The 12,260-nt window shown below is 40.9% G+C and overlaps 1 protein-coding gene across 3 annotated transcripts in view; it reads left to right on the forward strand.

Annotated features, from left to right (window-relative positions):
- The window catches only part of kiaa1522 (KIAA1522 ortholog), a 33,002-nt gene that overhangs the window by 10,040 nt on the left and 10,702 nt on the right, over positions 1–12,260 (forward strand). The window contains exon 1 of one of the 3 annotated variants that reach the window (XM_035680961.1): positions 248–712. The exons of the other annotated variants lie outside the window; for them this stretch is intronic. Within the exon in view, the coding sequence (XP_035536854.1) occupies positions 580–712 (133 nt within the window). The 5' untranslated portion in view covers positions 248–579. Of the gene's footprint in view, positions 1–247; positions 713–12,260 lie in introns of those variants that run through there. 3 annotated transcript variants of the gene reach the window in all.

The following is a 12,260-nucleotide window of genomic DNA, read 5'->3' on the forward strand; positions in this document are numbered from 1 at the left end:
TGTGTGTGTGTGTGTATGTTAGTTTGTGTTTTCACCCCTCTCCAACACAAAAAATGCTCAGCTGTGTGAATGCTCGACTTGGGAGCACAGCGATCACAGAGGCAGAGAGTGGGAGGGGCACTTGCACACACACACATAGGCGCACACACACACACACTTGGTAGTGAGCTTGTCAGTGTTGGATGCTGCCGTTGCTTCAGCAGCTGGATGTACAGGACTGGAAGTGTGTCAGCTTGGACAATAGGACTAATTTGAGTGTTTGAGTTGTATTTTTGCATGCTGGATCTGTGTGTGTGATAGCGTTAGAGCTGAAGTGTGTTTGTTTTATAGGAATGGTGTCAGTGGGTCTTTAGCGCGCACACTGTACTGTACTATGTGTGTGTGTGTCAGCAGGACTGAATCAGCAGGAATTGTTTGACCACAGGGACTCAGGAGTGCAGTATTGACTTTTACTCAGGGTGTGTTTTCATGTTGGAGAGCAAGGGACTGTGGGAAGGTCTTAAGCAAAGGAATACACATGTAATGTTACAGGACGACAAGATGATAGAGCCCCTTTAGGGGCTTCAGGACTGCCCCAAAATGGGGAATAGCGTCCAGAAGAAGAAGAAGGTCCAGACAGAGAAAAACTTCTCTCCAACCACATCCCCGAGCTCCAACCGGGGAAAACCTAAAGGCTCCTGGCTGTTTGGACGTCAAGACAAACTGAAGACAGGTAAGAGCAACACAGGATGTCAAAAGTGTATGCTCAGATCAGCCACCATAAACATTCGTTGACAATTTTGAAAGACTGATTGTTAAAAAAGTAGCTTTTTTATTCATGAAACCAAACTTGAATGTGAGCAGTTTGAAAAGCTAACTGACCTATGTAGCTGGCTGCTTGCGGATGTGTGGTCATGTGCATGTGAATTAGTTCCTACAGTAAGCTTTTTAGATGCAGAGTGACAATATTCCTGTGCTGACTTTATCTTAGTCAGCGTCAAGCCTTCCTGCTTCTTGCTTCTTGCACAAGTATGCAGAAGAGGGTTGTGTGTGGGCAAAAGTGTTTATTTTCTGCTTTTCTTCCAGTGATTTGTTTCCTGCTGACAGATGAGTAGGGTAACTCTAATTTAGGACACAGTGTATATGTGTGTGTGATCCTGTGGCTAAGAGTGGGTATTATTTTATGATTCTGTGAGCTGTTATTGCCAGACCACTATACCTGCAGTGGAAAACGGCTCAGGCTGTCCCACACTGATCATTGTCTCTGTTAACAGTCCCTGAAGCAACAAAACCCACCAGACAAACAGGTTTAACACAAGACACACAGATTGTCAGATAATGCTCTGCCACTGAGATTGTTGACATTTCCTGTTTCTCAGGTGTTCAAGTTCAGGTTTGTCACATATAAGCATATCAATGTATTTAATTAAAAAAGGGTAAAATGGAATAGTATTAAATAATAGAGGGAGAAAAGGCCGTTATCCGGTTCGTTGGGATCCTTAATGATTCCCCTAGCCTTTTTCTCGCATCGCCTAGTAGTGAACTTTGAGTTTCTGGACACAGGGTCGCTTGTACCAACTCTAGCCTTAGAGCCGCAGTAATACATATTTTCATATTAACAATGGATCCATTTACTGTGTGTAATTCGAAAAGGGTTGCTCGTTGTGACAAACCCACAGAGAATTGTCACTGGACTCCACAGCTTTTTAGCATATTTCAATTGTTTTGGTTTGTACTGTTTTGGTTCGCTCTCATTGCCCTCGTTTCCAGTCACAGCTATTTTCAGCAAAAGAGCTCTGAAAAAACCTACTATATTTACCAAGGAGCAGATGAGTAAGGAGCCAGATATTCCACTCAGGAGTTGGTACAGACCAAACAAAGCTAATAGTTGAGTGAATACTAAGTTACATCCACCAAGAAACAACTTTATCAGGTAAAGATATGTCGGTGTTGTGTTTACAGCTTGTTCCGCAGCCCCAAGTGACAAGAAAATGATTACTGCTTAACAAAGGATACCTGGACCCATGTGGTTTGAATTTATCATTTTTTTAGGCTGTACTGTTATTTTGCTGCGATTAACGGAGCGTAACAGCAAGCATTTAAAGACAATGATAATGTTTCTTTCTCTTTCATTTTTACTGTTGCTTTGGCACATTCTCAATTAGCATGGCAAAGACTGTATCCTGGGGCATTTCTAAGGCTCAATGAAACTGATAGATAAATGTAAGCCCACACACTGTTTCATTTTCACTTCAATCAGTCTACTGGTTTCTATCCAAGTACTTTTAAGCAAACAAAAATTTCCAAATTTAAAAAGGCTTAATCAGTGTGGCAAAGTTTTGATACAATATGTCCACAGTTGCAACAAAAGTTTTTGCGTTTGCTTCAAGATGATATTTTTTTACGAAATCTGTGATAAACGGTGGTGCAAAGACGTTTGATGAACAGATGCTGATGGAGCAACTTGTTTACCACAAACCCTCCACACATCTGCGTTGCCTCTTCTGTTAGATGGCTGTCATGGTTATATGGCCATTAGCTGGGGTTGGTGCATTAGAATATTACCAAATGCATTTATCTGCTTGTGTCATTAGACAGGATGAAATATGACCAACATTAGCTGGAACCAAACAGCAATAAAGATCAGACCAAGACTAATCAATTCTTGACAGACTTCCATTTTGCGTGTGGGTGTGTTTTCTGTTGCAGTCACACTTTGAGATGAGGGAAATCCAATTTAGTTTCATATTGTAGCCTGTATTTTGCAAAAGAAGTTCACTTATATTTGCCTTGATAGATTAATTCAGCCCTTAGTGTGTCTTGTGTTTCTCCAATGTGGTTAAAATTGGTCCCTGATGCTAGTGGCTGCCATGGTCACAGCTAACCCTAATGAACCCTTTGTGTTAATGGTATGGAGGAATGCATCAGATGTCAGTAAACAGGACCGAGGCAGTGAAGGAACCTCACTGATCAAAACCTTACGATGGCGTTTGTGTTTGTGGGTGTGTGTGTGTGTGTACAAAAAAAGATGGACTATGCTCGATAATGAACGTGTGTATATACACATCTTGATTTTATTTTCTCTCAGGGTGGTCGATGTCTAAGTGGGTGTGTGTGATTGTTGTCTTCTGTTTTCCTGTATTCACCGCCTCATTCATGGGGAGTTTATTCAGACACTTGGGGTGTGAATGCATTCCTACATTCCAGACAATTTCCTTACGCATGGGCACCCATCCATCACGCACACACACAACTTCTCTGAGCTTCTTGAAATGGGGCTGAATTCCTGTTTGAGGTGATTGTAGCTTTTGCAATCCCTATCTGCAATCTCAATACTCTCAAATGAACCCAAATAGAGCAGAGAGAAAGAAGAGCGTGCCTTGTATTGCATAGAATTGTGACTGCACATGTATTTATATGCAGCTGTATTGATGCAGTACTCCTCCAAGTTGTCTCCAAGTTGCGGACTTTATTTATATATCAGTAAACCGTAGTTATCAGCCACAGAAAAGGCAGTAACCACACAGTACACGGTGTCTCTGTGCTGCAGTAACGCAGCTTCTAGGTGTAGCAGGCTAATGAAACATGCAGGAGATGAACTCAGTGGCTAGATCGTCACTCTGTGCTCCTGAAATATGTGTCATGTCTGTGGTTTTGGCCTTGTCCCAAACCAGAAACCCCACTTGTGTCCTTCACAACACCTGAGAGGTTGTTTATAATGGGGAATACAACACTTAACAGACTGGGAAACAACTGGATGTCACACATTTTATGTATTTTTGGTCAAGGTCATCCATGGGTGTATCTTTTTTTCTGCATTGCGTTTCCCATTGGCTTTTGCTCAGTCACTGACAAGTTCATGTTACAGGAGGATGTTAATGTGTCCAAGTCTGGGATGTAAAAATGACATGTTTTAAGTACTTATAATCTTAACATGTGTTCTGAACTTTTAGTCCTCAAACCTTAGACAGTGTGAACTCAGCATCCATTGGGTTGACTAAATGTGACCCTGAAAACCAGTCATAATTACCATGATAGATAGTCAAGCAGTGTGTCTCCATCAGAAAGGGACACCCAATGAAGCACTGAACAAGAGTTACTATTAGTTTTGCAACTCAGAAACTCAAAAATATTCAATTTACTATCACATAAAATACAAAATTGAAAGAGGGAAAGTGTTCTTATTGGTGACAACAAAGATGAAACTAGATGCTTTCAAACTTTTTGACTTGCACCTGGCTCACACTATCAACTCATCAATTCAAGCATTAGTTACCAATGACTGCCTGTGTTTGTCTGCACGCAAACTGTTAAAAGACACGATGTGAGAGGTGAGGTGAGATGTGGCCAGCTGAGCTCCAAAAGTCACAAAGATGCCTATTCATCTGGTGATGTGAGCACCAGGACAGTGGCTGCGGTGGTTAAGATTAGCTCACTATGAACTCACTTTTACTGCGTCCACAGGTGGTCAGTGACGCAGAGGGAGCCAGACACACACTCACTCTCTCTCTCTTTGCGCTGTCATCCTTGGATTCTTGGGTCCTTTTGAGGATCTATAAACTCATGTGATGCAGCTGATGGGACTCCAGATGTTTCATATTACCTCCTCATAAGTATCCACTCTGCAGGGAGAACCTCAGCTGGCTTTCATCACAGGATAGACTGACTCAGTGGGTTTCTGTGCAAAGATGAGATGTCAGAATGATTCATCTAATTAACTATTTTGTCGCTGTAAACTTGAAACTGAAATATTAGGATATATTGTTGAAATCTCACACCTTATGTGCCTTTTACCTTCATCTCATTCCCTCTCACTCCCCTCTGCTTCCTCTCATTTATCTGTTATCTTCTTGACCTTGGATTGTTGGACGGTTATTTATCTTTCAGCGTTCCAAAGGGGAGATACTTGCATGTACACACAATAAGATTTACTGTGACTGCTCACCTTTGACTGTGCAAAATGGAAAAGCTGTGACTTGGAAGGATGAAGGATTGATAGGTGAAGTAAAATGAAAACTGATGACAGAATTAGGGAGGGAGAATGGAAAGAAGGTTACTCTAGTCTCAAGGATATAATCGGTAGAGAGGAAGAGGGGAACATGTTTTATAGGACTGTGTATAATTTGAGAACAAGGCTGCCAGCAGATTTCCTTGCCATTTTCATTACGGCTGTCTTGTGCCGAGTGTGATATTCCATATTCCATTATCCTGCTGGGTAAGGCTCGCCTAAGCCTTTTGATTTCTGTAAGCGGGGCTAAGACGCTCTCTTCTTGGTCCTCCTTTGAAGATCCCATTTACTGTGTGCCACTGACTCCCCGCAGAGAGCTTAGGCAACACACAGTTGGATAAAGAGAAGATGACTTTTCGTCTCTATCTGCCACTCCTACGCCTCGCCCCGGCTCGTCTTCCAGCCCTGATCTTTTATGTTCTGTTTCTGTTTCTCAATGTGCATCTCACCGTTCTCCTCTGCTTTTCATGCAAGCAATACCTGCACACACAGCTACATATACATATATAACCTCATTTCCCTCTTCATTTAGTTTATTTTCTGCTCTTTCTGAAGCTGTATTTCCTGTCACAAGAGACAAAACAATAGGTGTGTTTTTACAATTTATTTAGTTTCCCTTTCTTCTCCGTCTACAGCTTTCTAATTTGTCTGTGCTTTAGTAAAAAGCCTTCAGTCTGTTTAAAGCCCTGTCATTCATCACTCCTTCCTGTGACATTAGGCTCTAACGACCTTAATGGCAGCACTGCCTGTCCTGGCTCTGCCTGTTTTAATTGTTGTCATCCATTTTTCACCTGTAACATCATGTTCTGACCTGTTGCACCAAAGTGTTCTTCAGAGATGAAGGGACTTACCTTCGTCCTCTATCCTGCCCTCTCATGCCCTTTAGCACTAGGAACTTTTGTCGTTTTACTCAAAATGAAAGGACTTCTTTGGCAGCATGCAATTGTGGTTAGTCTGGCTACTCTGGTCCTAAATGTAGCATGGGAATTTTTTAGCCATTGGATGGCATCTCCAGAGCACTTTAAAGTAAGGATAATTCCTTCTAAATGATCCACAACCCGGCTACAAATCCCATGCATGCAAAAAGAAAGTGTATGTGGGGTGTATTCATAGGTTTGCAATGTGATGGCTGGACCCAAATTTAACTGAAGCTGCTGGGAAAAAATCCTGTTATTTCAGAAATGGTAGCAGTGCTGTACTCATTTAAAACACATAAATTACTACCTGAAGGCAGTAATCCATTACACTGCTTACTAGATACATTTTCCATTGCTTTATTAAAGCTGCACTAGTCAACAATTTTATATAAACACTTGATGAAGTGAAAGAGGTAACTCATAGTAAAAAATCTTCACCCGACCCGGCAGTTGTCCTCAGCTCTACGGAGCCTCTTAGCATCTTTCAGCCAGACTCATTGGTTTTGTTGTCCAATCTTCAAAATCAGCTATTTTCAGTAAAACAACTGTTCTGATAAAACCCCTGTACTGTACTGCCCAGCACCAAACAACAGACAGACTGAGTTAGCAACTGGCTGGTGAACATAGAGCGTTGAGCAGCTCAAGACCCAGATGTATCCCTCTGAAGTTGCAGGAGACCAAAAACAGAGCTAAAAGAGAGTAAATATTGAACTCACGCTCTTCAGGTGGCCAGAAACTCATCAAATGAATGTCAGTGTTGCACTGTGTCTGCTGGATGCGTAAATAGGAAAGTGTTAGCCAACACCAGCAACTCTATCAGGTGATAACATGTCGGTATTGTGTTTACAGCTTGTTGCATTACCCCCAAATGGTCAGAAATATCCTTTAATGCAACTTTAAGTTTCAGCTTTATATGTAGTTGAGCTGACAAGAAACACACTACATCTTTCTTTGTGTCAAGTTGTGTCATTGGACTATTTGTTTGAGCAACATTTATTATTTGATGTAACATAACACTGGTTGTGACCCTGTATAAGCCATGTTGCTGCTTAAATCCTGTGTAGCTTCAGTGTATCAGAGTGATCTCACTGTCTCCAGTGTAAAAGGACTCAGTGTTTAGATTGCTCTGTAATGGGGTTCAGTCCAATGGCTTCCTGCATTGCCACCTAAATTGAATTAAAGCATCAGACCACGCCATTAAACATCACACGCACACACACACACACACACACACAGACCTGCTGGTGACCTTGCCTTTCAAAGGTCATTATTTCAACCCTTGTCATGGCTTGGATTTGCTGTTTATCATTTTGAGACAGGAACTAAATTATCTTTTATTGCTTACGTTAGGCTTCATTTTCCAACATCACTGTGTCCAATCTGTAATTTGAAACTTGTGACAGTCTTAGCTAAGCAGGTCCTGCCCTGCTGATGGAGAAGAAAGCGATATCAAACCTAAAATTGAACTTCACAGAAAGTTATACATCAATCAAAACTCAAAGTGCTCATTTAGAGTTTTCTTCTGACACTGATGAGAATAAATCTGGTTTGCTGCAAAAATTACTTGTGTTCTGTGTTGGGTTAGAAAACCATGACTAAAGCCAATGTTTTTGGATTGATTGAGCCCAAACTTTGGCCATTACTGTTCAGTTATTCCACAAAAATGTTACATTTATAAACACAAAAAATCCTCTGAATAAGACCTTTAGACCATTATGGGGCCCTAAGAGCTTCCCTAAATCCAACAATTACAACATTGAAATCTTTTAGGTGCATTTAGTGAGACATGGTTCAGTCCAGCCTTTACAGATAATTTAAGTAAAATCCCCTTCAGACAGCTGAAGTAACAGTAAAAATACATTAGCTTTGCTCAGAGAGGAACAAAGGACTCTAAGTAAAGCTCAATGAGATTCTTGTGAAATGATGTTAAACAATTTCAAACCCTCATGTTCCCTTCATAAACCTGATAAATTCATAAACTTGCATTAGAATCTTAAAATCTGAACTAAATTTAATACAAATTATATAAATGGTAATGGTATGGTTCTAACTTATAGGTACACTACAGGGTTTTGGACCAATAGTAGTGCTATAGAAAGGCGAACAATGTTTGTATCACACCTATGTGTATGCATGTGTGCGAGCTTAAGTCAGGGAGTAAGTTGGAGTAACGTGGAGGTAAACAATGCAGAATCTGCTTTGCAAATGTTTTGTGATGAACGATACATTCACACATTTGTTAGACCTAAAGGATACAGTGTGTGTTGGTGAGAAACAATGGATGTAAACACAAGTTTTGTAGCTAAATCTGGTACAAAGCATCTCTACACTTCTGAGATGAATGCTTTATGTGCAGTAACTGTAATAAAACAAATATATACTTATGTGAATGATGACACCAGGTATAATTAACCTCAACAACTTAAGTTATGTCATCCTACTGGTGTCGGCAGACCTTGGACTCATGTCGGCAAAGAGGTCACGCTGGGGAGCCGATTGCCTGCCAAGCAGATGGTGTCAAGCCAACCTCAGCCACTTTTTGTGCTTCAGCATTTGGCAGCAGGTTCACTCAAACACGCTGCAGTCTTTTCACGGGATTTACTTGTGTTTTCAAACTGATTCAGTCAAAATGGTTTCGACTTGTTTACGAAAGGAAAGCTTAGTTCATTGGCCGTGCATAATGGGATTTCACTGAGGAAGAGTGACGAGGAGGAGTGTGTTTCTTCAATGAATGCTCCGAATTGGCAGAATGAGACGTTGTTGTCTGCGGACAGGAGGCACATGCACTAGTTAACACGCACACACACAACCCTCATTCTCTCCATGTCATACACACATTGTAGCGCTTATATAGCTTATGAACAAACTAGTACTTTCACTGCCTGTGCATTTATGTGTGTGTTACATGTGTGGTGTATAGACAACAAGGTGCATCTGTTCAAGCCTAATGTGTTCAGTGTGATTCGGGTGACACACAGTCAAATGAACTTAAAGTTGTCGATGTCCGCACAGCTCAGCACTTTGGACATCAGCGGATGTGTTTTTCATCTAAACTCTGCTCCTCTATTCTCATCTGCACACTTGATATTGATGAAAAGCATCAATATTTCCATGGTGACAGAGGCAGCACTTCATCTGGAAGGCATAGCTTTAAATTTTCCATTGTTGAACAGTGTCTATATCCATTGCCCTGTGTTTCTGCAATTTGTGGCTGAGTCACATGAGTTTAATCCATTATAATAGACAGAGAGTCCATGTACAGAAAAGAACAAGTGATGATTGTCTCACAGGAACGTCCATGTCTGGAAATCTTTACAATCTCTCTAACTTCCAGAGGAGGATGAGAACATGAAATGATGTAAATGACATTTTGGTTAAACGGAAAGTCCAATGCAGATATACATTATGATTCGCTAATGAGAGAAACCAGACTGTGGCATTTGGATTTTGTGTCTTTATAGAAATTGAGAAAAGGTCAAAGAGGTTGGGAGTTTGAACAGCTGCTAAATGTGAAATGTAAAATAGACATCTGTATCTGTATCTCTGTGGAAGTTTAATGGTGATAATCTAGGGCTCGTGAGTCTTGGTCTGTGATGGTGGAGATATAAACGTATCTTTTGGTTTGTCTCTTGTCAGTCCAGAGGAAAAGATTTTTGATAACAAGATAGATAATAAAACCACTGACTTGTACGAGTAGGTGCTTTTACACAGTGACATTCTTCAGAAACAAAATCAAATTCTATAAATTCAGACTGCAATTAAAGACATACAGTAGCTCACCATTTTGGAAAATATGAGTTAGTCATGTCTCCACGCCAAATATGAAGCCACAGCCAGGAGGCGTTATCTTAGCTTAGCATAATGACTGGAAGCAGGGGAGGAAACACCCGCCTGTAAAACCACAACTTGTTGTTTTTACAGTGATTTTTGTAGGAATTTAACAAAACAAGATATAACCCGTTAGTGAGTGATCTTTTAGAAGTACTGGTAGGTGGATTTTGTTAACACTAGACAGAGCCAGGCTAGCTGTTTCCCCCTGTTTCCAGTATTTAGGCCAATTTAAGCTGCTGGCTCTAGCTTCATATTTATGGACAGTTATGAGAGTGGTATCAGTCTCCTTATCTAACTGTCAACAAGAAAGTGAATTTCCTAAAATGTCAAACTATTAACTTTAACTGATATTAGCACATGCTCTGACTTTTCAAAAAACGAAACTATATAAGGCTATATGTGGCAAGAAATGTTTAATATAAGAAAATATGCATTTTTTGCTGAGAAAAAAAGCTCAACCGGCTGGTCTAGTCCTCATACTTTACTGAAGAGGGATTTTAGGTCCAACAGAAGAATCAGACTTAAGGGTGACAGGCCTGTCCTGTCCTGTCCTGCTGGGAGATGAGTCTCTGCGGAAGCTGTAGGTCTCTTATTACCTCATCAATCTTACTAAAATGGACCATTAAGGAGAAATGCCCTCAAATAACCTGCCACACCTGAGCCTTTTTGCTATTTCCAGCTGGTGTCTGTTTTTCTTTGATTGCACTTAAAAAATCTACTTTTACAAAACTTTTATCTAGTATAAGCTCTTATGTTTTATTTTCTGAAGTCAATACATAAACCCGCCAAATGGAGACTAATTTGGTAATGACTAATAAAGTGAATTTATAGGTGAAGTTTTCCAAGGTTTTGTTTCTGTACAGTTGACATTTTGTCAAGCTATTGGCATCTGTCTCTGTATGTTCTACACTTGTTGTCTTGTCTTCCCTCAGGGTGGGTTTTGTCTGGAGGCCTTTGTGTGCCTCTAATTTGCCGGGATCACCCAGAAGACTCCTATGCTCACTCCCACGCCAATTGGCAACAAATAGATTTATTATCTAGTTTTAAGACTGTAGATGAATGTAGGGAACAGTGGGTTAACTATGTCTCAGCTGTGAGCCATAAGTATCTGTATCTGTGTTTACAGAGCTTACAGTTTGGCTCACAAAATGCTCTGAAATGACAAGGACCAAAAAACAGTTCATCCTCCTTGAAGAAAAATACCCACAATCCCCTTATCAGGGAGCAAGAGAAAGAGCAGGAGGGAGAGTGCGAGAGAGGGATAATTACAAAAAGAGTGATAGTTACTATTTTTAGGCACAGTAGGTGCTGCAGCAGCTTGGTTTAGCTCTGTGTTTGTGTCCTGAAGTGCAATCAGTCACCTCAGCTCCGGTGCACAACCTGCTTCAGGCCAGGATTAAGAAGTGGAGCAAATACAAAGTCGATCTCTGCTGACGAAGTGAGACACCAGGGTTAGGTTAAGAAGTCATACAGTACAATATAAACCTTCCAGGAACCATGCTTGTTGATTGAGTTCAGTTTGGGCTAAGTAACATGTCAATTGAAGTACTGCTAAACCTTTATTTGGATAAGCTGTCTAATGTCTCATTTGACTTTCATACTTATATTTACCTAACCTGGTAGCCGAGGAGTAGTTGGCTTACTGCCATGCAATGATACCCAGCAAAAATAAATAAATAAACAATATTTTTACAATATTAGTCACACACAGATATGTGTATCAAATCTTGCAATGACCTGGTTAATCTTAACCACAGTTTAAGATGCCCACTGTAAAACCTAAAGCCCACGCGATAATCTGGGGTTCAGAGTATTATGTAAATTTCCCTCTCTCTTTTTTTCCCTTTGCCCTCTTCGTCCTCTTCACCTTTTCTGTTCTCTTTATCTCACTCGCTCTGTGAGCCACCCAGAGGAAATCAGAAATGCAGATGGTTCACAGGTAGTGACAGTTACTGTACTCAGTGATTTATGTCCTTTCACTGCCCTGCACCTTTCTCTCCCCCCTCCTCTTTCCTCAGCCCTTCCTCGCCTTCCCTCAGTCTCCTTCCTCGTGTCTCTGCCCTTCTGTTTCCGCCACTCCTGCTGTCATCATCCCCGGGGTCTTTTAGTATAAGTTGTACATTTTGTATGTTCTGTTTTCACGCTCCCGCTGCCTCCATTAGCTCTCATCAGATAGATACAGTAACAAATGAGTCTAATCTCACAGTTCATATTTCATTCTGTGCAGGCCACCTGAAGACGGTGAGGTGCCAGATATTATCATAACAAGATACATAAAATATTCCACTATAGATATGTGCATGTAGGTAAGATCTAGGTTATCCTGCCTCGCTCTCCTCCTGGTTAATACTACACCATGCAGTGTAGGGGAGCTCATAACTCAAGTCCACCACAGTATCCATAGAATACAAATCAGGGGAGCAGCAACGAGCTGAATAATGACACCTGTGTGTGTTTGTGTGTGTGTGTGTGTGTGTGTGTGTGTTGTGTTGTGTTGTGTTGTGTTGTGTTGTGTTGTGTTGTGT

This window comes from Morone saxatilis, unplaced genomic scaffold (assembly GCF_004916995.1).
Source record: "Morone saxatilis isolate NCDOM2014 unplaced genomic scaffold, NCSU_SB_2.0 Contig9, whole genome shotgun sequence".
Taxonomy (NCBI): Eukaryota; Metazoa; Chordata; class Actinopteri; family Moronidae; genus Morone; species Morone saxatilis.